The 24,843-nt window shown below is 50.7% G+C and overlaps 2 protein-coding genes across 5 annotated transcripts in view; both read left to right on the plus strand.

The window, feature by feature from the left end:
- Positions 1–10,828, plus strand: part of GPR173 (G protein-coupled receptor 173) — a 32,211-nt gene extending 21,383 nt beyond the window's left edge. For 2 of the 3 annotated variants that reach the window (XM_005593625.4, XM_005593626.4), the window contains one exon: positions 6,723–10,828. In XM_005593625.4, coding sequence (XP_005593682.1) covers positions 6,820–7,941 — 1,122 coding nt within the window. In that variant the 5' untranslated portion in view covers positions 6,723–6,819 and the 3' untranslated portion in view covers positions 7,942–10,828. Of the gene's footprint in view, positions 1–3,565; positions 4,518–6,722 lie in introns of those variants that run through there. The other variant, XR_010584277.2, reaches the window with a different exon arrangement.
- Positions 10,829–12,668: 1,840 nt separating this feature from the next.
- TSPYL2 (TSPY like 2) lies at positions 12,669–18,888 on the plus strand. 2 transcript variants are annotated; one of them, XM_045384252.2, is made up of 7 exons: positions 12,669–13,607; positions 14,887–14,964; positions 15,099–15,210; positions 15,295–15,440; positions 15,568–15,662; positions 15,972–16,654; positions 18,119–18,888. In XM_045384252.2, the coding sequence occupies exons 1-7, from the start codon at positions 12,801–12,803 to the stop codon at positions 18,283–18,285; spliced, it is 2,088 nt and encodes a 695-aa protein (XP_045240187.2). In that variant the 5' UTR covers positions 12,669–12,800; the 3' UTR covers positions 18,286–18,888. The 2 variants fall into 2 exon arrangements, with proteins under 2 accessions (XP_045240187.2, XP_065394235.1); XM_065538163.1 differs by lacking the exons at positions 15,099–15,210; positions 15,295–15,440.
- Positions 18,889–24,843: the final 5,955 nt, after the last annotated feature.

The raw sequence follows: 24,843 nt of genomic DNA on the forward strand, positions 1-24,843 counted from the left end.
TGGCATGATCTCAGCTCACTGCAATCTCCACCTCCCAGGTTCAAGCGTTTCTCCTGCCTCAGCCTCTGGAGTAGCTGGAATTACAGGCGTGTACCACCACGCCCAGCTAATTTTTGTATTTTTACTAGAGACAGGGTTTCACCATGTTGGCCAGGCTGGTCTAGAACTCCTGGCCCAAGTGATCCTCCCACCTCGGCCTCCCAAAGTGTTAGGATTACAGGCGTGAGCCACCGCGCCCGACCGACCTTGACTCTTAAAAAAAATAAAAAAAAAAAAAAAACAGAAAGGAAAACAAAAACAAACATCGTCCACATAGGTATAGGCCAAACCCCAAAACCTCACTTATGATAAACAAATAGCAAAGTAATAATCGTACTATCTGGAATGTTTCAGTGGGAAGTGATGAAAACAGTTACCACCTCCCTTTGCACATGGTTGCTCTGGAGCCATTCTTACTCTAGCCCTTTGCTGTGGTAGGAGCCTACCAGCTGGGCAGCTCTGATTGTTTGTCCACTTATAAGTGCAAGAGTTAGCTGGTCTCTGCACATGAGCAGGTTTGGCTCTAGGGATATACCTGTTGCAGGATGTGTATATCAGTTAAGTGTATCTGTGCATGAGCAAGTTTATATGTGTACACATATTTGCCCATGTGTACTTGTCTTTGTGTGTCTGTATATGTACAATATGCAATTTTTATCCTTGTGTTTCTTTGCGTATTGCTAAAGTGTATGAGTGTGCCTCTCTGTGTGTGTGTTGGAGCTGTTATAAGTCTGTTCATGGGTGGGAGTGTATATGTGAATGAGTGTGTGTGTGTACATGTACCAGGATATACATATTTGTCTTGGTGAGCACACCTGATCTATGTGAGAGAGTTTGAATCTGTCTCTTTGTGTTAGAGCGTGTGTGTGTATATGTGAGCAGTTTTTTACTTGCCTGCTTTTTTCTCAGTGCATATATATCTGTAGGTCTCTGAGGGGAATTCTATGTACTATACCTGTGTGTGTTTGTGTGTGTGTGTTTGCATACACACACGTGGTAGGGTTCAGGTGTATGTCAGCCTGCTGGCATATGTAAGTAACTTTGAATCTGAGTGTTAATATTGTGACAGTGTTTATATATGTGACAATATCAATATACAACTTTGTGTATATCTGTGTTGTGTCTGAATATGTGAGAGGATTTGAATAATCAGCTATATTGGGTCAATGAGTGTATATATGTCTGTGTTAATGAAAGTATATGTGGGTAAGTTTGCTTGTGTGTACCTATCTGTCAGTGTTTGAGATCTCGTTCATCCATGTATGTGTTAGGGGAGTTATAAAGGTGGTGTTGTGGACCATTGCACGTGTGTGTGTGTGAATGAATGGGTATCTGAGTGTGTCTGTGTATGTGAACAATTTTCAGCCGTCTCATATGCAGTGCCCTCTTCTATGTAATGGATATTTTGTAACACCCCTTTACTGTCTGGAAATGAAGTTCTCAGGTAACATAATCTCTCTGCATATGTAATTTTTTCTTTTTTGAGATGGAGTTTCACTCTTGTTGCCCAGGCTGGAGTGCAATGGCACAATCTCAGCTCACTGCAACCTCCGCCTCCCGGGTTCAAGTGATTCTCCTGCCTCAGCCTCCCGAGGAGCTGGGATTACAGGTGCATGCCACCATGCCCAGCTAATTTTGTACTTTTAGTATAGATGGAGTTTCAACATGTTGGCCAGGTTGGTCTCCAACTCCTGACCTCAGGCGATCCGCCCACCTCAGTCTCCCAAAGTGCTGGGATTACTGGTGTGAGCTACCGTGGCCGGCCCTTTGCACATGTAAATTTGAAAAGAAAATCCATATTTTATACAATATCCATTTTGTATTAACTAAAATACAAATAAGAAATAAAAGGAAAATGATTTATAAGAAAATGATTTGTATTTCAATTTGTAAATGCTTGGGCATGACACTCCCCAGGAGATTCAAGGAAGTAATTAGAGGCTCCCAATGTGTGTTTTTGTTTTTTGGTTTTTGTTTTTTTTTTTTTTGAGACGGAGTCTCGCTCTGTCGCCCAGGCTGGGGTGCAGTGGCCGGATCTCAGCTCACTGCAAGCTCCGCCTCCCGGGTTCACGCCATTCTCCTGCCTCAGCCTCCCGAGTAGCTGGGACTACAGGCGCCCGCCACCTCGCCCGGCTAGTTTTTTGTATTTTTTAGTAGAGACGGGGTTTCACCGTGTTAGCCAGGATGGTCTCGATCTCCTGACCTCGTGATCTGCCCGTCTCGGCCTCCCAAAGTGTTTTTTGTTTTTTAAGACAGAGTTTTGCTCTTGTTGCCCAGGCTGGAGTGCAGTGGCGCAATCTCGGCTCACCACAACCTCTGCCTCCCAGGTTCAAGTGATTCTTCTGCCTCAGCCTCCCCAGTTGCTGGGATTACAGGCATGCGCCACCACATCCTGTTAATTTTCTATTTTTTATTTTTATTAGAGACGGGGTTTCTCCATGTTGGTCAGGCTGGTCTCAAACTCCTGGCCTCAGGTGATCCGCCCACCTCGGCCTCCCAGAGTGCTGGGATTACAGGCGTGAGCCACTGTGTCCGGCCCCCAATGTCTTATACTGGGTAAATATGGATTTAGGAGAAGGGGAAACATCAGAGGCAGGACGTGCAGGAAAATGACAGGCACAGGCCTTGGAGGTGAGATTTTCTAAAATAGTCAACAACTCTAAGGAAAGCTCATCCCAAACCAAAGTGCAGCCTCCTCTTTACTTACATGACAGCCACGTTCCTGGATAATTAGGGGTATGTTAAAATTAAGAGAAAAAAATGGTGTTTATCTGTGAAATAGACTCTAGGTTCACTTACTTAAAAGTCCAAAGTCCTAGAGGATGCGGGACATGTTGGCTGCGTGGGACTGTCCCCCATATTACTGGATGGCCAACATCCTCCCCGACTCCTAAATGTCAGAAGGACACCCTACACCCCAGCATTGTGGCCATCAAAAATGCTCCTACACAAATTTCCAAAATGTCCCCTAGAGGGCAGTAACGCCTTTGTTGAGGACGAAGCGCTGGCGCTCGAAGAGGGTACATTGCGTACCTGTGTGAACGCGGCAGAGTACAAGATGTACCTCTGCCTCCGTGTGCGTGTGTGCGTATGTGTGAGTGTGTGTGTTGCATGCGTGCGCACGCGTTCCTCATGCAAGAGCGGGTTGCTGTCTGAGGGTGTCCACAGCAGTAGACTGTTTATGGGGGGAGGAGGTGTGCAGGTGTCTGGGCTCGAGCAGGTATGCGCGTGTTCTGTGTTTGCACGCGTCTTGAGCCTCAGCTGGGCCCGGGCTGCGGCTGCCAGTCTGTGGAGGAAGACCCTCTCCTCACTTGTTTGTAACATGTCCCGAGCTTTCCCAGGGTTTTGTTTGTTTGCGGCTATTGTTTCGGGGGATGTGGGAGTTTTTGTTTTATCTTTAGCTTTTGTTTTCACTGAGACTCAGGGCTACGCAGCATTATCCACCTTCTCGGTCTTAGTGTGGCTCTCCGTGTCTCCCTCTCTATCTCCGTCTTTATTTCTGTCTCTGTCTCTTATCTGTCTCCAGCGCCCCTCTCTTATCTCTGCCCCACCCCACCCCATCTCTGTTTTTCTTTCTTTCATGGCATTAGCCCTCTCCCTGCTCTCCTTTTCTCTCTCTTGCGCTCTCTCTCTCTCTCTCTGTCTCTATTTCTCTCCCTTCTCTGTCTGGCGTGCTGGTTTCTGTGTGTGTCTCTGTCTCTTTTTTCTCACTCTCATTTTCACCCTTCTTCCCCTTTCTGTCTCTCTCTTCCTCTCTGTAAGGACCCTTTCTCTGTTTCTTTCTCTGTCTCTTTCTCCCTCCTATGTCTCCATCTGTCTCTGTCACACACACCTCTCTCTCCTTCTCTCTCTCTGTATCTCTCTGGCCTTTCTCTTACATTCAGTCTCTCTCTGTCTTTATCCTTTTCCCTCTGCCTCCCCTCCAGGTAAAAGAGAGAGAGAGAGAGAGAGTGTGTGTGTGTGTGTGTGTGTGTGTGTGTGTGTGTGTGTGTGTATGTGTTTACATTCACCCAGCTGTGGGCTGTTCCACAGTCTGAGGGGGCTGTCAGGCCTTGAAGGGCTGAAAGGGAGCCCACCAACCCCACTTCTGCTCAGCCCCTGCCCTAGCACTTTCTAAGGGCTAGTTTGGCCTCCTGCCATGGGCTCTGAGATTTCAGGGTGCCATCAAAAAGCCTGGCTGGGGAAACAGTGGCTCACGCCTGTAATCCCAACAATTTGGGAGGCCAAGGCGGGAGAATCATTTGAGGTTATGAGTTGGAGACCAGCCTGGCCAACATGACGAAACCCTGTCTCTACCAAAAATACAAAAATTAGCCAGACGTGGTGGCACGTGTGCTTGTAATTCCGGCTACTTGGGAGGCTGAGGCACGAGAATCACTTGAATCCGGGAGGCGGAAGTTGCAGTGAGCTGAGATTGTGCCACTGTACTCCAGCCTGGGCAACAGAGCAAGACTCTGTCTAAAAAAAAAAAAAAAAAAGGCCAGGCCCCAGGTGGCAGGCCAGGCTGGATTGACCTGGAAAACATGCAGAGGGGAGACCTTTCCTGGGAGGGAAGGAATAGGAAGACATCCACTCAAGTTGCACCCCCTAATCCCAGCCCAGCCCCAGCCCAGCCCCAACAATCATCCTGAGCTTCCCCAGTTTCTGCCCAGTTGCCTCACTGCCTTCCCCCTGGGACCTGTGCTGTTACCTAGTCACATCCCCACACTCCCAGAGCTCTCCTCTTTCCCACAGCTTTGCTGCGCTGCTCTCACTGCCAGGTGTACCCCGCAGGCTGCTCTTGTAGCGAATCCTGCCTGGATGTCTCCAGGGCGCCCTCTCTGACCCACAGTCCCAGTCCATTTAATCCCTCAATCAATTCATTTGATATATTGCCACTGAGAGCCTACCATGATGTGCTATGTAGTGTTCTTTCAGAGGAGAGTCAGTGAGTCTTTAACTCCTGCCTTTGTGGAGCTTTCATTCTGATAGGACAAGGCAGGCAATAAACCAAAATTTAAAAGTAAATTATATAGTGTGTTAGAAGAGAGAAATTCTAGGAAGCACAATAGGGAGAGTGGCATGGAGGGGGTATTATCTGACACCTGGATTGCTGCAGGGGCCTCTGAGTAGTCTTCCCTACTTCCATCTGCACCCCACATGACCCCTGCTCTTCACAACAGCAAGCGGGATTCTGTTCCATCCTAGATCATACCACATCTGGCCTCTGCTCAGAAGCCTCCCGTGACTCCCATCTCATTCAGAGGAAAAAGCCCTCGCCACAGCCTCCCCAATCTGACCTCACCAACTTTCTGACCTCACCTGCCACCACATTCCCCTGACTCACTGTGTTCCACCCACAGTGACTTCCTTGCTCTTCCTCAAACATGCCATGTAGAGTCCCACCTCAGGGCCTTTGCTCTGGCCATTCCCCCTGCCTGAACTTCTCTTCCCCCAGATATCCACATGACTCACTCTCTCACCTCCCTTAGGTCTATGCTCAGATGACACCTCCTCCGTGAAGTCTCCCCTGTCCACCTCATCTAAAACTGCAGCATCTTCCCCACCCCTAGCACTTCCTATCTTCCTTCCCTCCTTTATGTTTATTCTTAGGAACTTATCATCATCTGACACACTATACTTCACCAGTGTCTCTTCTTTATTATCTAGAATGTCGGTTCCACAAGGGCCAGGATCTTTATCTGTGTTCAATACCTAGAACAGTGCCTGGTACACAGTAGATGCTTGATAAATATTTTTTCAGTGTATGAATGAATATGCACAAGCATACCTACATGTTTATAATCACACATACTTGCCTCCTGACCTAAAATAAAAACCAAAGTCCTCATCGTGGCCCACAGCCCTACACAATCTGGCCCCAAGGCACCTCTGCGACTTCACCTTCCACCACTGTCTCCCTTGTTCTCACCGTTCCTGCCGCACTCGTCTTCCTGCTGTTCCTCAAGCATACTAAACACATTCCCCATCATGAATAAAGAAATCTATTAAGTGAGTGGTACCAGCATTTTATGAACACATGAAAGAGAATAAAAATGAATGGGGTACACTGCATACAGGTTCAGTACTGTTTTGTGAAACTTTTGGTTGTGTGTGTGCGTGTGTGTATGTATGTGTAGTGGGTTGTGATGTAAAATGTATTTTTTTACTATGGGTGACAGTAAAAAAAAAGTCTGAACACAACCTTAGCGCTTTGCAAAGGGGGAGAAGAGCTGCACCAACATCCCTGCCCCACAGATCCACCAATGGAGGAAACAGGTAACCAAAGACATCCAGAGAAACGCAGCATCCTCACCTAACAAGGAGTGGGTAGGAGCAGGAGTGGTCTAGGGGCAGGGCCTGGCACCAGCCAGGGTATAATTGGGGAGGGCTCGTAGACACACTAACCCTGCCCTTTCTGTTTCTTCCTCATCTTTCCTTTCCATCTGTTTCTCATGGTCTCCTGTCTGTCTCTCTCTCCCCTCTCTTTCTCTCTCCTCGCTCTTTCTCATCCCCTCCATTTCTGTGTCAATCTCAATCCATTTATATCGGTGGCCACTTTTCTCTTTGTTCTATCTCTCTCTCTCTCTCTTTCCCACTTTGTCTCTGCACGCCTGTGTGTTTTTCTCCCTCTCTGTCTCTCTTTTGCCCTCATCTCTCTGTCTCTCTGTGTCTGTGTCTCCCCCGCTCATTCCCATTTGCAGGTGCAATGTAGCAGGACAACTCATGGAGCCCCCCCGGGCCCATCGAGTACCAGACTGGCTGACCCCGTAGGGTTGGCAGTAGCCCCTGACCCTCAGTATGGCCAACACCACCGGAGAGCCTGAGGAGGTGAGCGGCGCTCTGTCCCCGCCGTCTGCATCGGCTTATGTGAAGCTGGTACTGCTGGGACTGATTATGTGTGTGAGCCTGGCGGGCAACGCCATCTTGTCCCTGCTGGTGCTCAAGGAGCGTGCCCTGCACAAGGCTCCTTACTACTTCCTGCTGGACCTGTGCCTGGCCGATGGCATACGCTCTGCCGTCTGCTTCCCCTTTGTGCTGGCTTCTGTGCGCCACGGCTCTTCATGGACCTTCAGTGCACTCAGCTGCAAGATTGTGGCCTTTATGGCCGTGCTCTTTTGCTTCCATGCGGCCTTCATGCTGTTCTGCATCAGCGTCACCCGCTACATGGCCATCGCCCACCACCGCTTCTACGCCAAGCGCATGACACTCTGGACATGCGCAGCTGTCATCTGCATGGCCTGGACCCTGTCTGTGGCCATGGCCTTCCCACCTGTCTTTGACGTGGGCACCTACAAGTTTATTCGGGAGGAGGACCAGTGCATCTTTGAGCATCGCTACTTCAAGGCCAATGACACGCTGGGCTTCATGCTTATGTTGGCTGTGCTCATGGCAGCTACACATGCTGTCTATGGCAAGCTGCTCCTCTTCGAGTATCGTCACCGCAAGATGAAGCCAGTGCAGATGGTGCCAGCCATCAGCCAGAACTGGACATTCCATGGTCCTGGGGCCACCGGCCAGGCTGCTGCCAACTGGATCGCTGGCTTTGGCCGTGGGCCCATGCCACCAACCCTGCTGGGTATCCGGCAAAATGGGCATGCAGCCAGCCGGCGGCTACTAGGCATGGACGAGGTCAAGGGTGAAAAGCAGCTGGGCCGCATGTTCTACGCGATCACACTGCTCTTTCTGCTCCTCTGGTCACCCTACATCGTGGCCTGCTACTGGCGAGTGTTTGTGAAAGCCTGTGCTGTGCCCCACCGCTACCTGGCTACTGCTGTTTGGATGAGCTTCGCCCAGGCTGCCGTCAACCCGATTGTCTGCTTCCTGCTCAACAAGGACCTCAAGAAGTGCCTGAGGACTCACGCCCCCTGCTGGGGCACAGGAGGTGCCCCGGCTCCCAGAGAACCCTACTGTGTCATGTGAAGCAGGCTGGTAGGCAGACAGGCAGAGAGAAGTTCATGGCCACCGTGATGGGGCCAATAGCAAGGGAGGGGTAGGGGCCCATACAGGAGTCCTCCTTTCTGAGCTCCAGCCCCAGCCCCTCGAACCACCTGTAATCTAGGCACCTTTGCCAACACCTCCCAAGGATGGAGGACTGGGCGAGGGACTGGGAAAGAGGCATATTTAGTTTTGTGGGGCCTATCTCCGCTGCCTCCTTCTCCACTTCTGCAATCTCATTCCCTCTCTCTCTCTCTCTCTGTCTCTCTCTCTCTCTCTCAGAAGTGACAATTCAGAAAAAGAAAAGAAAACTGAGAATGCAGGTTTTTCTACTAACAGCTGAGGAGACAGGCTTTCTTACTTTAATGTCTCTCCTTCTGACACTGTCCAGAAGGGAGAAATTTGTCCTGTAAAATAGACTTCCAGAGCTCTTTTGCCCCCTCTGCTCCCACGCACCCTCCCCTTCCAAGTCCTTTAGCAAGGCCTGGATGTTTAGGGAGAAAGTGGTCCAAGGCTGCTGACAAGAGGGACCAAAGGGGGTGCTGGGTTCCCAGGGAGCAGGGATGTTTAATTACTATGTCATGTGCAATGTTGTTTTAGGCCAACCCTTGCCCCAAGCCCAGTCTCCTCTCCCTCCCCACCATGTCCAGACCTTCCAAATGGTTCTTGTGCATCTGTTGGAGAAGTCAAGGGAGTAGGGAGAAGGGCCCCAAGGATGGGCCCAGGTTAGGTGAAGAGTAGGATGTGAGCTGAACTCCTCGAATTGAAGAGACCTACACTTGGTCACATTCTCTCACGCTGCCTTCAGGATCCCCAGCCCCCAACTCTTCTTCCTGAGGATGGAAATCCACTCCAGCCCCACTAGGACTGATGTGGGTGCCATACAGACAGGAGCGGCCCACCAGGGAAGTGTAGGGAGGAAGCTGAATATCCCAGAGTAGCTGGACCACAAAGACTTGGGTCAGAGCCGATTTCAACCCCAAAATTGTCTCTTGGGTTCACCCTACTCTTCTGAAAATGAAAATTTGTTTGGGGCCTTGGTAACCGATAGTGGTACAAACTCCAAGGCACTGTGGACTTGAGTCCATTCCTATCTGACCTCTTTTTGTCCCCCTCAAGCCTCAAGGGCCTCAAGCCCCTCCTTAGTAGCCCTTGGCCGACCGGGCCCTGAGCCCCAAACATCCTTTTTCCCAACGACCCTCCTTCCCCTTCCTTCCCCCACCCTTACCTACACCCAAAGTGGAGCAGACTGCAGCCAGATTCTCCAGGTGGGAGATCCAAGCCTCCCTCCCGGGGGGGTGGAGTCCACTCTGGGCTTACTTCGAGGCCTGTTCTGTGGATTGGTGAGCCAAGCTGGCACTCCTTGCCCTGGTCTTACCTAGGTTCTCTGTCCCCCTCTCACTTCCTGTGGGGCCGGAATCTGTATTTATCCATCCCCCTTTCCCTTCTTTATAGAAGTCCCTGTCCTAAACTCCCTCCCTACCCCAAGAGAGCCCCAGAACTGGGGAAGCCTGACCCATACAGAATGGGGAGGGCACTCTAGGCAGGAGAGACATTAATGAGCCTGGCTGCGGAGTGGCCCTGGAAAGGCAGGCCAGAATGGCTGAGAGGCCGGGAGTGGGGGAGCCTGTTCTCTCAGCGATAGTGATGGGGGTGCCTTTCCGAGGGGGTGGGGTGGGAAGACCAAGGGGGTGGGGGGTAGATAGGGTACATTCAGGAGGGTTTTCCTCCATTTCTTTTTTCTAACTGCCTGGATTCACCATTGGATTTTGTAAATGGAAAAACTGAAATGAACAATGCTATATTGGATGTTTTCTCTTTCTGACTGTGTGTGTGTGTGTGTGTGTGTGTGTGTGTGCGTGTGTCCTGTCTGTGTGACCACATGTGGAGAGACATGATTGAGTGATAGTGTGTGTCTGTGTGACTTTGTGTGGGGAGGCACTCCTGAGGAAAACTTGCCCGGTGCACACACGTAAGCAAATGCCTGTATATGGGGACATATACAGCATGTGCATGCATGCACACACACAAACACACACACACACACCACAGTTGAGAGGAGACAAACTAGAGTATGTGCCCATGGTAGGAAGTAGAGTGGTCAATAGATGGATCTTGGAAACTGTACATAGGTAGGTAGCAAGAGGGTAGATTCCCATCTCACAAGATGGGTCTCCCTTGGCCCAGGCCCTGAGCACTGGAGGGCTGGGGCCGCCAGAGTACTTGAGAACCTCATCTCCTCACAAAGCCTGTAGCTCCATCTCAACCCCGTCTCAGTCTCCTTTCCAAACTCAAACAAGGTGTTCCTAAAATTGGACCACCATGGAGAATGGGGACTGGGAATTGAGGATCAAATACGAGTGAAACTGATGGGATTAGGAAATGCCCCTCACAAAGTAATGGCTTCTGGAAGAACTGCTCAGTCTGGGATGGGAGCCCTTCCTAGGGGCCACTGTATGCAGCTGGGACTTTGGTCAGCTTTGACCAAAGTTAGAGGGAGGGATGTCATGGGGAAAAAAAAAACCCAAGCCCAGGAGTCTACCCAGCCAGCCTGCTCCCTAGACAGTGAATTACTATCTATTTATTCTCTCAGGTGCACAGAATTGAGTTGACCATACTCCTCAGTTCTTGGCACACTGTATCATCATTGGTCCATGTGAGGCCCTTTTATTTTTTTGTCTTCAGTTTTGTCCCCTTCATCACCCATTCCTGATCCCATCCTCCCCACCCGCTACATAGGCACCCACTCTCGTGTATTTAACGTATGTCCTTCCAATCCACCGTTCATGTGTTCATTTACATATGTGTATCTGTGAAAAATGTATGGTATTGCTGTGTGTTTTAATTTACATAAACAGTATTGTACTATAAATCTTGTTGTTTCTTTTTTCACTCAACATTCTGTCTTTGAGAGATCCAACCATGGATGCCGTTGCAGCCATGTTGCCGTATATAGATCTAATTCATTGTAGTGGTCCATCTTAAACATATATCACGTTTTTCTTATCCACTCCCCTGATGATGAATCCCTAGGTCTCCTCTCTGCTCCGCGACAAGGTTGCAATGGGCAGTTACCTACACCTCTCTTTAGGGATGCCTAATTTAGGGGAGAGAAAACTGAAGCTCAGAGAAGGGCAGTGATTTGGTTAAGGTTACAAAATGAGGGGCACACCCATGATGTGAATCCCAGCACCAAAGCCAGCCCTCCACCACCATGCCTCACAAAAGACCATCCATCTCTGGTTTAAAAAGAAAAATCTTAAAATACAGCATACACTGAGGAAAGGGAGAGGAAAGGATGGAAAGGGGGAGAAGAGACAGAAAGTGCTAGAAAATTCTAGCAAAAGAGCTGAATCACAATCATTTTTATGACGCAGAGGAAGTTACTTTTTTGTGTGTGTGATTATTATTTGTAGGGCCATTTTGCGGAGATGGAAAACGCCACGTCAAAATCTGGCCCCCAAACCAAACACCCTGGGTGTCTAAATTGCAGGCGCAGGCGGTAGGGCAGCCCGAGCCCCCGAGGAGCGACGGCAGAGTTCATCCAGGGGGCAAACGTGGGGGGTGGGGGAAGGGGCAGAAGTGGAAGGTGGGGGAAGAGGCAGAAGCGGTGGGGGGTTGAGGGAAGGGGCAGAAGCGGGGGATGGAAGGGGCAGAAGCAGGGGTGTGGGGGGTGAGGGAAGGGGCAGAAGTGGGGTGATGGGGGAAGGGCAGAAGCGGAGGGTGGGAGGGTGAGGGAAGGGGCAGAAGCGGGGGATGGGGGCAAGGAAAGGGGCAGAAGCGGGGGGTGGGAGTGAGTGAAGGGGCAGAAATGGGATAGGGGAAGGAGCAGAGGTGGAGGGAGGGAGGGTGAGGGAAGGGGCAGAAGCGGGGGGTGGGGGTTGAGGGAAAGGGCAGAAGTAGGGGGTGAGGGAAGGGACAGAGTTGGGGGATGGGGGGTCAGAAATAGGGAATGCGGGAAGGGGCAGAAGCGGGGGGTGAGGGAAGAGGCAGAAGCGGGGGCGGGGGGAAGGGGCCGAAGCGGGAGATGGGGGAAGGGGCAGAAATGGGGGGTGGGGGAAGGGGGAGAAACGGGGGGTGGAGGAGTGGAGGAAGGGGCAGAAGCAGGGATGGAAGAAGGGGCAGCAGTGGGGGATGGGAGAAGAAGCAGAAGCGGGGGTGGGGGAAGGGGCAGGAGCCGGGATGGGGGAAGGGGCAGAAGCGGGGGTGGTGGAAGGAGTTGAAGGAAATGGGGGAAGGGGCAGATTTTAAAAGTGCGTAGTTGCTGAGGGGAGGGGGGCGGGGGGAACGATAACGAGGCTCTCCCAATTTCATGTGAGCACATCCTGCTCAGCGCCTGCGTTTGTTTTTCGTCTCGTTTTTTGCTCTTCAGAACCACTGGTACTTTTCCCATTGGATAAAACGCTGAGAGGGTGAGGGAGAGGGGCTTCTTCCCCAGCTTTCCTCGCAGCCAATCGCCCTGCAGTTTCCCTCCCGTCGCTGGGGGAGTCAGCCCGTTGATTGGCGGGCCCGAGGGGAGCCAATCGGAAACTGATGATGTGTGGTGTTGGCAAGCAGATTGCGTGAGAGCGGGCAGGGGTCGCGGGAGCGCGAGCGCCGCCGCGGCGGCCGGCAGCCAATGGCCAGGCCGAGCGGATGCCTGCGTCAGGAGCGGGCGGGGCCTCGGCGATTGGCGCGGAGGGAGTAGAGCGGGCGCTGTGGGAGGGAACGCCAGAGCGAGGTGGTGAGGAGAGCTGGTTGCGTGAGTCTCCGCAGCTCCGCTTCCCGGTGCGACTAGCGGCAGCGACGCAGCTAAAAGCGAAGGGGCGAGTGCGAGTCCCTTGAGCTGTACGAGCGCGGTCGCCATGGACCGCCCAGATGAGGGGCCTCCGGCCAAGACCCGCCGCCTGAGCAGCTCCGAGTCTCCACAGCGCGACCCGCCCCCGCCGCCGCCGCCGCCGCCTCTCCTCCGACTGCCGCTGCCTCCACCCCAGCAGCGCCCGAGGCTCCAGGAGGAAACGGAGGCGGCACAGGTGCTGGCCGATATGAGGGGGGTGGGACTGGGCCCCGCGCTGCCCCCGCCGCCTCCCTATGTCATTCTCGAGGAGGGGGGGGTCCGCGCATACTTCACGCTCGGTGCTGAGTGTCCCGGCTGGGATTCTACCATCGAGTCGGGGTATGGGGAGGCGCCCCCGCCCACGGAGAGCCTAGAAGCACTCCCCACTCCTGAGGTCTCCGGGGGGAGCCTGGAAATCGATTTTGAGGTTGTGCAGCCCAGCAGTTTTGGTGGAGAGGGGGCCCTAGAAACCTGTAGCGCAGTGGGGTGGGGGCCCCAGAGATTAATTGACCCAAAGAGCAAGGAAGAGGCGATCATCATAGTGGAGGATGAGGATGAGGATGAGCAGGAGAGTATGAGGAGCAGCAGGAGGAGGCGGCGGCGGCGGAGGAGGAAGCAGAGGAAGGTGAAGAGGGAAAGCAGACAGAGAAATGCCGAGAGGATGGAGAGCATCCTGCAGGCACTGGAGGATATTCAGCTGGATCTGGAGGCGGTGAACATCAAGGCAGGCAAGGCCTTCCTGCGTCTCAAGCGCAAGTTCATCCAGATGCGAAGACCCTTCCTGGAGCGCAGAGACCTTATCATCCAGCATATCCCAGGCTTCTGGGTCAAAGCAGTATCCTTCTAATCGATACTCCATGGATCAGAAGCCCGTGACAAGAAAGGGGGAGGTGGGGGAGGGACAGAAAAGGTTAAGGGGGTGGAGGAGAGCCAGAGGTGGGCGTGAGCCCCCTATCGGAAGACGGATTAGACTGGGTGGAAGAGGGATGGAAGGAGGAGGGCAGAACAGCAGAGAAGCTGGACTGGAGATGATGAAGGGACGGGGAGGGGGGGACGCAGGGGACGGGGGGGGGTACGGGGGGGTATAAAAACTGGACCACAGATGGGAAAGGGGGAAGAGAAGGAACATAGCATTAAAAAAAGGATCACAGATGATAAAAAGGAGGAGGGCGGTAAAGGGGCACACAGCAAAAAAATTGGACTAGAGATGGTGAAAGGAGGAGGGGAGGGGCACGTAGAAGATCAACTGACTCAGAGACCTTGAAGAGGGAGGGGAATGGCACACAGCAGAGAAACTACGCAGAAAGGGTGCCTGAGCCATACAGGGCTCTGTAAATCTAGATCTCTGCTTAAGATACTAGGAGACCCCAGTCCTGGCTGGAGTGCCTTGCATTGGAGGGAAACGGGCTAGAGAGGGGCTGGAGCCCCTGAAAGGTCAAGAGAGGGAGTGTCTAGGTATAGAGAAAAAGGAGTTAAATGAAGGAAAGGGGAGAGTAGATGGACACCTATACATACATGTAACAGGAACATAAATGTAACATTCTAATAGAATTATGTGGATACAGACCCTTAGCGCCCTCATACAAAAGAGCACATGGTAAGAGGCCCTTAGCACCCAGGCATACAATGTCATTTAGACATAGGACCTCAGCTCCTAGACACAGTATTATGTGACCACAGGTCCTCAGCATGTAGACACATGGCATCACTTGACCACAAGCCATCAGAGCCATTCACACATCATGTAGACATGGACCTTCAACACCCATACATACAACATCATGTGACCACAGGCCCTCAGCAGTCAGATACAGCATCACTTGGACGTGGGCCTTCAGCCCCCAGACGTGCATTTTGTGAACACAAGCCTTCAGCACCCAGAGACATATACCACATGCACATAGATTTTCAATACCCTGCAGGGCCACCTAACATAGAGGTTTATCATGGGAATAACTATGGGTTATGTCCCATGACTCACTTGCTTCATACATACAACATAAACACAGAAGGAATCCTCCTGCTCCAGCCTCTCTTACTGTGCCCTCCCTGGCCTTCCCTCCCTCCCTTTCACGGAATAGTCAATCCTTGACCTAAACTGCTCCACTCATCAGTTCCTCAACCACCCCAGAATTTCAATTTTGATCAACCGTCGTGATGAAGACATTTTCCGCTACTTGACCAATCTGCAGGTCAGGCCAGAGAGACATTTTTTAGTAGGATCGGGCAACAAATCTGGTTATTGGAGGTGAGGGGAGGTGGGTGGGAAGGGCCATGGTGTGTGGGGGGGGGAGACAGATTCCACCATCACCCCCACCTGGAGCAGGTACAGGATCTCAGACATATCTCCATGGGCTACAAAATGAAGCTGTACTTCCAAACAAACCCCTACTTTACAAACATGGTGATTGTCAAGGAGTTCCAGCGCAACCGCTCGGGTAAGAGGCAGTCCCGGAGTAAATCCATGTCCCCCCCAATCTGTCCTTGTTTTGTCCCATCTCCATAGCCTTCTTTGTCCCTAGGCCGGCTGGTGTCTCACTCAACTCCAATCCGCTGGCACCGGGGCCAGGAACCCCAGGCCCGCCGTCATGGGAACCAGGATGCGAGCCACAGCTTCTTCAGCTGGTTCTCAAACCATAGCCTCCCAGAGGCTGACAGGATTGCTGAGGTGGGGCCCTTCCTGGCATCACCAGAGAAGGCCTTGCTAGGCTTGTTCCTGGGTGCGTGGGGAATTAAGAGTAGGATCTGGAGCTTGTACTAGTGGCTGTCTTATCTCTTCTCCCCTTTTTCAACAGATTATCAAGAATGATCTGTGGGTTAATCCTCTACGCTACTACCTGAGAGAAAGGGGCTCCAGGATAAAGAGAAAGAAGCAAGAAATGAAGAAACGGTAATGAGGGGTTTGGTGGCTGAGAGGTGGTTTGTTGGGGATGGGGCAAAAACTAGTGTAACACAGGATTTATGGAGCCAAAGGGACCTTTGAGATAATCCCAGTGGAATATGTTTTACAAGTGGGAAATCATGTCCAGAAATGGCTTGAGGTTACACAATCAGGGGCAGAAGTGGGACTTTACCCACCCTAGCCCCATCCCTGGGATCCCTTATAGCCTACTGCTTCCCCTAGTTACTCTCCACCTTTGAGTGCTATGGGTGGTACTCCTCCCACCAACCCCATACTCAGCTACAGCCTTTCCTACAGTAAAACCAGGGGCAGATGTGAGGTGGTGATCATGGAAGATGCCCCTGACTATTATGCAGTGGAAGACATTTTCAGCGAGATCTCAGACATTGATGAGACAATTCATGACATCAAGATCTCTGACTTCATGGAGACCACTGACTACTTCGAGACCACTGACAATGAGATAACTGACATCAATGAGAACATCTGCGACAGCGAGAGCCCTGACCACGATGAGGTCCGCAACGAGACCACTGATAACAACGAGAGTGCTGATGACAACGAAACCACTGACAACAATGAGAGTGCAGATGACAACAATGAGAACCCTGAAGACAACAACAAGAACACTGATGACAACAAAGAGAACCCTGACAACAACAAGCACACTTACGGCAACAACTTCTTCAACGGCGGCTTCTGGGGCAGCCATGGCAACAACCAGGACAGCAGCGACAGTGACAATGAAGCAGATGAGGCCAGTGATGATGAAGATAATGATGGCAATGAAGGCGACAATGAGGGCAGTGATGATGATGGCAATGAAGGTGACAATGAAGGCAGCGATGATGACGACAGAGACATTGAGTACTATGAGAAAGTTATTGAAGATCCCTTTGACAGGGATCAGGATGACTACGAGGATGTGATAGAGATCATCTCAGACGAATCAGTGGAAGAAGAGGAGGGCATTGTGGAAGGTGAGCTAACCCCTGCCCCCAACCCTTGTCTTCCGTCTTCTTTTCTTTCAGAGCAAGCCTGGCCAAGGACAGGGTATCAAGGCATGAACACAATCTGCTTTCATGGAGGAAAGAAAAAGCATTCTGAGCAACTTTTTAAACAAAGGAAGTCCAGTGATTAACTTAAAAATGTAACAAAACCCTAAAAAATCATTTTAGTTCCAGGTGATGGGTAGATGGTTGTAACATCGAAAGAAGAGTACACAGAGATAGGAGACAGTGGGTGGAAAACTAAAAAGGACACTTCACATCGAGGTGGGGGAGTGGCAAAACACAGTGCATTTCAGCACAGTCTGTACCCAGCCTTGGCCTTTGGCGAATTCCCAGGCTTGTGCTGGGAGCAGAGCATGAAGTGAACAGTGTGCTCTCTGAGCCCAGAAAAGGGTGCAGCCAGTTCTACCTCAAGAGTTGGGGGAGGGGGGCGGGGTAGAGCTAGAGGAAGAAGGTGACATCTGAATTGGAGGCTGCATTCACACTGAGGCGCATTATGGAGCATTCTCAGTGGAGTGGATCATGTGAACAAGGACTTGGAAGGGTGAAAATGCATGGTATGTTGGGCAGGGTTTCCAAAATTACGTCCTGAGGATCATTCACCAGATCCGAAAGCTGCTTCCCACAAAAGGTTTCAGTGGTCGTATATGTTGGGCAAGTACTACATATAATAATGCCCTCTTGTAGAGTCACATTAGCACCTTAAAGGCTCTGAGAACAACATCAGAATTATAAAGATGCTGAGAAGTACTCAGATGGGAGGTGGAAGGGGCAGGAAAATCAACCACTCTTGGGTTTTTTTTTTTTTTTGGCCATGGGGTCCCTGGCAAACTTCCATTGAGGGCAAGGCCAGGGCACTAAGGGAAGAGGTATTAAATGAATGTGGAGCCTCAATCTAGTGTTCAGGTAGGAGAGGGAAACGGATTCTCAGTTCTCTTCCCCTCCTACCTGATGGCATCTCTTCTCTCAGAGAAGGGGAGGCAGAGCTGTCTGCCCAGCCCTAAGGGTGGGAGTGGGGGTGGGGAATTGGGTTGAAGAACACAGACTGGGGCCTGTTTGGATCAGGACTGGGGGAAAGGAGCAAGGAAGCTGCCTGGAGATGAATAGGTTTATTCAGCTGAGGTCGGAGCTCAGGAAGAGACACACATCGATGAGTACAAGGGGGAGAAAAAGCTACTATCAGAGATGTATCAGTTTTGACTGGACGGAAGCAGGGAGCCCACACTGCCTACCTGCCTCCCTCCAACTCCCTCATTCTGTGGGCTTATGAATATACCCACACACACTTTTGGCTGTTTGTTCCAAGCAGAGGCACTCGGCAAGTTGTCCCAGGCCCTACAAGCCCTGGCTATGGGCTCTGTTCCCTTTTAGAGTGGCACCTATCTGCTCATCTAACTGCCTTCTTCCATTTCTCCTTCCTTCTCCCCTATGCAGGCATCGAGCAAGATGAAGACGTCTATCAGGAGGAAGGAAACTATGAGGGGGAAGGAAATGAAGATGTCTGGGAAGAAGGGGAAGATTCAGACGACTCTGACCTGGAGGATGTGCTTCAGGTCCCAAACGGTTGGGCCAACCCGGGGAAGAGGGGGAAAACTGGATAAGGGTCTTGCCCTTTTGGGGATTATCTCTCTGTATCCCCCACCCCCTATCCCATTTGCCCTCCTCCTCAGCTAGGGCCACGCGGCCCCACATTGCACTTCTGGGGGGTGACCGACTTCGTACACGGGTTTAAAGTTTATTTTTATGGTTTAGTCATTGCAGAGTTCTTATTTTGGGGGGAGGGAAAGGGGGCTAGTCCCCTTCTTTTGGCCCTCCGCCCCCGCAGGCTTCTGTGTGCTGCTAACTGTATTTATTGTGATGCCTTGGTCAGGGCCCCTCTACCCACTTTCTCCCAGTCAGTTGTGGCCCCAGCCCCTCTCCCTGTGCTGTGTGGAGTGGACACCCTGACCCCCGAAGCGGGGAGGGTCGCTGTGGCCTTCGTCACAGCCGCGCAGTGCCCTTGTAGGCGCTGCTGCCACCCTCCTCTCCCAAGTTCTTTCTCCGTCCCTCTCCTCTTTGCGCCGCGCCGCTAGCCCGCCTCGGTGTCTATGCAAGGCCGCTTCGCCATTGCGGTATTCTTTGCGGTATTCTTGTCCCCCCTCCCCCAGAAGGCTTGCCTCTCCCCGTGGACCCTGTTAATCCCAATAAAATTCTGAGCAAGTTCAGAGTGCCCCTTCGAGTCTTTTGTTTCGCCTGGTGCCCCGGCCCCAGTGGTCAGCTTCCCCCAGGCCGACACGTAGCCGCCTGGCCTACGCAGTAGCCTGCAACATGTTAGTTGCGGGGGTTTGGTGGGTGGGGGGGCGAGCTCAGCCAGGCCGCAGAGGCGTTGCGTCAGACCAATGCGGATCATCCTGGCCAATGGCAGGGCGAAGCTGAGGAAGCCCCTCCTCCTCCTGGCGCCCGCAGCAGACCCAGCCAGGTAGCAAAGGGCTTCCCACGCCTTCCACTCTGGCGCATGCGCATAGAGAAATCCTGCGCCCTAGAACATCGATTTATCAGTGATTCATCTTTTAATTTATAGTGCGTCAAACCTTTCCTCGGGCCTAGAGTGAGCGGGGCCTAGGGGAGCCAAAGGAATTCATTTTCCTCATTCGCATTTAGTAAAAATAAAACAAAAAACGACTTCGGTCCGGATATCACAACCCAATTATACAGGAGCGCTCTCTTGCCTTTGGGAGGGGGTGCAGAGTCCCTGGAGCTGGGCTTGGGGAAGACGGCAGGAGAAGATAGCTCAGGCAGAGAAGTATCCGTAGAGATAAAGGAAAAACAAAGGGAAATTAACTATGTAACTGTGCGAAGGGATGGAAACGTAGGGAGTTGGACATCTGAAAAACGGGCTTTATCTGGAAGACCTTGGAAAGGCTGAGTTATATTAAATTTAGATACATAAATTTTATCTCGGTGGGCGCCAGAAGTATTTCCCAGATTTGTTCTGGATCACAATAACTTTTATTCAGACATCCGAGTCGGTCTTTTATAACATATCTCCCGAACTTTCCATCCAACGCCTTTATTTTGCTGGAAGGCTTCAGAGATGGTTAGATTTGCGTTTTAGAGAATGCCCTCTGCTGGCTGCCAGGAGAACGGACTGGAAGAAAGGAGAGCAGTAAGGAAATAGACGCTAGACCTCAGGTGGGACTGGCAAGATGGGGGCGGATTTGAGAGGTTTTTAAAATAAACTTAATTTCAGAATAGTTTTAAATTTACAGATTTATTGTGAAGATAACAGAGAAGTCCCGTATGCCCCACAGCCAGTTTTCCTTAACAGTTTACATTAGTGTGATATATTCGTCGCAATTAATGAACCGATATCAGTACATTATTATTAACTAAAGTCCATACTTTATTCCAATTTCCTTAGTTTTAACTTAATGGCCTTTTTCTGTTCCAGGATTCCATCCAGACTAGCACACTACATTTAGTCATCTTGTCTCCTTAAGCTCCTCTTGGCTATGACACTCTCTCAGGCTTTCCTTGTTTTTGATGATCTGGAGTCATTTGAGGAGTACTGGTCAGGTATTTTATAGAATGTCCCTTAATCAGGATTTGTCTGATGTTTTCTCTCATGATTAAACTGAGGATATGAGTTTGGGGAAGGAAGACCACAGAAGTCAAATGTCATTCTCACTAGATCCTATCAAGGGCATGTACTATCAATATGATTTACCACTGTTGATGTTAACTTTGATCACCTGGCTGAGGTAGTGTCCGTCAGGTTTCTCCACTGTAAAGCTACTCCTCTTTCTCTTTTTCCATGCTGTACTCTTTGGAAAGAAGCCAAGTAAGTGCAGCCCGTGCTTAGGGAATGAGGAGTTATGCTCCATTTCTATGCTCCATTTCCTTGAGAGGGAAGTATGTACATAAATTAATTGGAATTATTCTGCAAGAGCAATTTGTCTGTTCTATGAGAGCTTTTAAGATGTTGGACTCGACAGGCTTTAGATATGGAAGGAGAGGGATTGAGAGGAGTCAAGATGACTGCCACGTTGGTGTGAGACCTTTGGCAAGGCCCCTTCCCTCTCTGGGCCTCCTCTGTGAGATGGTTGGAATACCAGATCCTTGACTTGTCTCTCCAATGATTCTGATAAATGTTTTGAGGGGGACAGGATGGAGGCTTTGATGTGCTGTCAGAGGTGGGTAGGGAGGACTGAGGCTCAGAAAATAGAATGTCTTGCCTAAAGTAACGCAATACCTCAAGGCCAGAGCTGAGAGTGCAGGATCCTAGAGAAAACAGACATCTACATGCAATATCTGGAGCCAACCCCAATGAGTATGTGGTGAAGAGGAGGGGAGGGGAAAGCAGCAGGGGCAAAGGCAATGGAGTAGGCCAGGAAGAGGTCGGCCTGCCAAAGGATCCCAGCTAATCAGAGCCAGAGTCACCAGCCTGGTTACTCTTGCCTCAGTCTGACTTACCTCACAACATGACTCTCCTTGTCCTCTCTAGAGGGCCACAGTTTTCCCATCTATAAACTGAGGCTTATCGTGCTGGGGGATCAGTCCAGGAGAAGCGACCTGCCTAAGATCTCAAGACAGAGTCTAGCCTTGAAGCCGGTCTCTGAAGTCTGGCCTTCATTGTGCTCTTCCCTGATTCTTCTCTGTCCCCCAAATCAAATCCCCAGCCCCTCATCCTGGCATTTCGGACTCTTCTTCACCCACCCTATTATAGGGCCTCTGGTCTTCATCTTCAGGGATGCTCTTAATAGTCAATCATAGGATTCTAATATAGTTGGCCAGGGTGCTCATGTCCTTGGCTGAGCCATGTGAGGACAGGATGTTCTTTGCCCAGAGTAACATCTTGTTCCCTGTGCCCTCACTCTTCAGTCTGGACCTCCGAAAGGGAGGGCTGTTCTAGGACTTTAAGGTCACATCTAGCTCCAAGATATTGTCTTCACCGAAGGCCAGAGAAGACAGGCCCCATTGGCTGAGACCTTAAACAGAAACCAGGAGGATGAAGAGTCATGGGCCCAATGTGCCCTAGGGCCTGTTCCCATGTTGAAACTACTTGTCTTCATATGCTTCCTAGCTTGCCCTCACTCCTTTGCAGCAGAGGGCCCTGCTCCTGGGTGGGAGGTTCCTGGGATTTCCTGGGACCAGACCTTTAAAGTGCCACCTACTTCTGTGAGCAGAATCAGATTGGCAGGGACAAAACTAGATTCAAGAATGTCCCTCCTTCTTAGGTGACCCAAAGGGCCGGCACTGGCTCCCCCAATTGGGGGTGTGCAGGATGGTTGGGAAGGAATTCTATTATTCATTCAGTAAACACTTACAAGTACCTACTGTGTGCCTGAAGTACTGAACTGGGTGACAGGGATACAGCAGGGAAACAAGATAGAGCAAGTCTTTTTGTTGTTGTTGCCCAGCCTGGAGTGCAGTGGCACAATCTCTGCTCACTACAAGCTCTGCCTCCCGGATTCACGCCATTCTCCTGCCTCAGCCTCCCGAGTAGCTCGGACTACAGGCGCCCGCCACCACGCCTGGCTAATTTTTTGTATTTTTAGTAGAGACAGGGTTTCACCGTGTTAGCCAGGATGGTCTCGATCTCCTGACCTCGCGATCAGCCTGCCTCGGCCTCCCAAAGTGTTGGGATTACAGGCGTGAGCCACTGCGCCCAGGCTGATAGAGCAAGTCTTTTTCCTCCTGGAGCCTAGAGTTCAAGACAAATATTCTTAATATTTTTTGTGCCATGGACCCCTTTGGTAATCTAGTGAAGCCTATGGATCTTTTTCTTTTTCTTCTTTCTTTTTTTTTTTTTTTAGATGGAGTCTCACTCTTGTCGCTCAGGCTGGAGTTCTATGGCATGATCTTGGCTCACTGCAACCTCCACCTCCTGGGTTCAAGCAATTCTCCTGCCTCAGCCTCCCGAGTAGCTGGGATTATAGGCGCCCGCCACCACCCCCAGCTAATTTTTGTATTTTTAGTAGAGACAGGATTTCACCATGTTGGCCAGGCTGGTCTGGAACTCCTGACCTTAGGTGATTCACCTGCCTCCGGCCTCCCAAAGTTCTGGGATTACAGGCCTGAGCCACTACACCCCACTGGACCTTTTCTCAGAAAAAAAAAAACAAAAATCGCTTAAATTCATAAAATAAAATATCTAGAATTACAAAAGAAATTGATTACATTGAAATATAGTTATTAAAATATGGAAAAAGCAAATATGTGCTATAGTATAATCATATATGTACTCCCCATTAATCCATTAAATCATAAGATTTAATGGAGGGTCTAATGACTATCATGATTTCAAAATAATGATTGAAATTATATGATTTTCAAGAGATCGGCAACATCTATAATGTGATATGAAAATCTCTGATTTCTATTGGTGACAATCAGTACTGCTACTACTGCTGCTACTATGCCTAGTTACATTCTTTATTGAAAAATGCTAAATTTCAGTTAGAGGAGAGGGAAAATAAAGACGTAATTTTTTTTTTTTTTTTTTTTTTTTTTTTTTTTTTTTTTTTTTTTTTTTTGAGACGGAGTTTCACCCTTATTGCCCAGGCTGGAGTGCAATGGTGCGATCTCGGCTCACCGCAACCTCCGCCTCCCAGGTTCAAGCGATTCTCCTGCCTCAGCCTCCCTAGTAGCTGGGATTACAGGCATGTGCCACCACGCCCAGCTAATTTTGTATTTTTAGTAGAGATGGGGTTTCTCCGTGTTGGTCAGGCTGGTCTCAAACTCCGACCTCAGGTGATCCGCCCGCCTCGGCCTCCCAAAGTGCTGGGATTACAGGCGTGAGCCATTGCGCCCGGCCATAAAGATGTAAATTTGTTTCCATCCAAATTCATGGGCTTCTCCAAACCCTGTCACCAGCCTCGATTAGAGGTCTGTAGAATACAAATTAAGAATTCTTGCAAATCGGAGGGTCCTTCCCATCTCTCCTTCCTTCTTAAACAACTTTCCTTTGGAAGACGAAAGCCTGGGTTTTATTCTGGGTCTTATTGCGCCGACTGCCGGCGGTCTACGGTGAGAAGCCGCAAAGACGGGACGGTGGTGGGGAGTGGTAGCGGGAAGAGGCCGGGCCGGAGCGCGCGAGGGGTGGGGCCTGGCTGTGTGACTTCAAGCCAGTCAGTTTGCCTCTCTGGGCCATAAGTTCTGCCCGCCTGAACACTGGGAAAGAATTGGGAGGAGGCCGGGCGCGGTGGCTCAAGCCTGTAATCCCAGCACTTTGGGAGGCCGAGGCGGGCGGATCACAAGGTCAGGAGATCGAGACCACAGTGAAACCCCGTCTCTACTAAAAATACAAAAAATTAGCCGGGCGCGGTGGCGGGCGCCTGTAGTCCTAGCTACTCAGGAGGCTGAGGCAGGAGAATGGCGTGAACCCAGGAGGCGGAGCTTGCAGTGAGCCGAGATCGCGCCACTGCACTCCAGCCTGGGCAACAGCGTGAGACTCCGTCTCAAAAAAAAAAAAAAAAAAAAAAAAAAGAATTGGGAGGAGAGAACTTAAATGTTTATGCCCCAGGCAACTGATTTATATATGTCCTCTCATTTAATCCTCACACATTGTGAGGAAAATTTTAAAACATCTTTTTCCATTACCAGATGGTTAAACTGAGGCTCCTAGCGAGGTCGTCACTTGACCAATGTCTCGGTAGGTATCAGGGACTGGTGGGTAACTCGCCACGTCCCCATAACCACCTCATCCTCCATGCATGGAATTAGGAACTCTGCTCACTTTGAGTGAGAGAAACCTGGCTTAGGAATCTCTGCAGGTGGGTGTGGAGCTGTGAGAAACTAGGGGCAGAATTGCGTCTCTTAGCAGAGCGGTGGCAGTGCAAGGTGGCTTATGGAGAGTAAAACGTCAAAGAAGCCAGGCAACTCGATTGTTCAATGACTTGGCGCCTGGCTGGGCTTCCGGCTTCGCGCCTGCGTATTGCCAATTAGCCCCCAGAAGCCCTGTCGAATAGACCAGCAAAGGACAATGACGAGCACTCCTTTCCTGGCCAATCCTATTAAAGGGTGGGCTTGGCTCCTTAACCAATCAAGGTCCCCCGAAGGGGTGGAGTTTTCCTCGGATTGGCTCTAAGCCTCGGGGGTAAAAATAAAGTGTTTCCATCCCCAGCCAATCCCTGGAAAGGCAGAAGGGCACTCCTCCAATGGGAGCCGGGGAGCCGTCT

The sequence above is a fragment of the Macaca fascicularis genome, chromosome X (genome assembly GCF_037993035.2).
Source record: "Macaca fascicularis isolate 582-1 chromosome X, T2T-MFA8v1.1".
NCBI classification, from domain to species: domain Eukaryota; kingdom Metazoa; phylum Chordata; class Mammalia; order Primates; family Cercopithecidae; genus Macaca; species Macaca fascicularis.

What these genes read in the sequence shown, in the direction of transcription:
- TSPYL2 (XM_045384252.2), top strand. Translation starts at nt 12,801, where the DNA reads ATGGACCGCCCAGATGAGGGGCCTCCGGCCAAGACCCGCCGCCTGAGC. An exon ending in CAGGCTTCTGGGTCAAAGCA is followed by an intron (nt 13,608 to 14,886) that starts GTATCCTTCTAA and finishes TCCACTCATCAG; the next exon opens with TTCCTCAACCACCCCAGAAT. An exon ending in AGGCTGACAGGATTGCTGAG is followed by an intron (nt 15,441 to 15,567) that starts GTGGGGCCCTTC and finishes CTTTTTCAACAG; the next exon opens with ATTATCAAGAATGATCTGTG.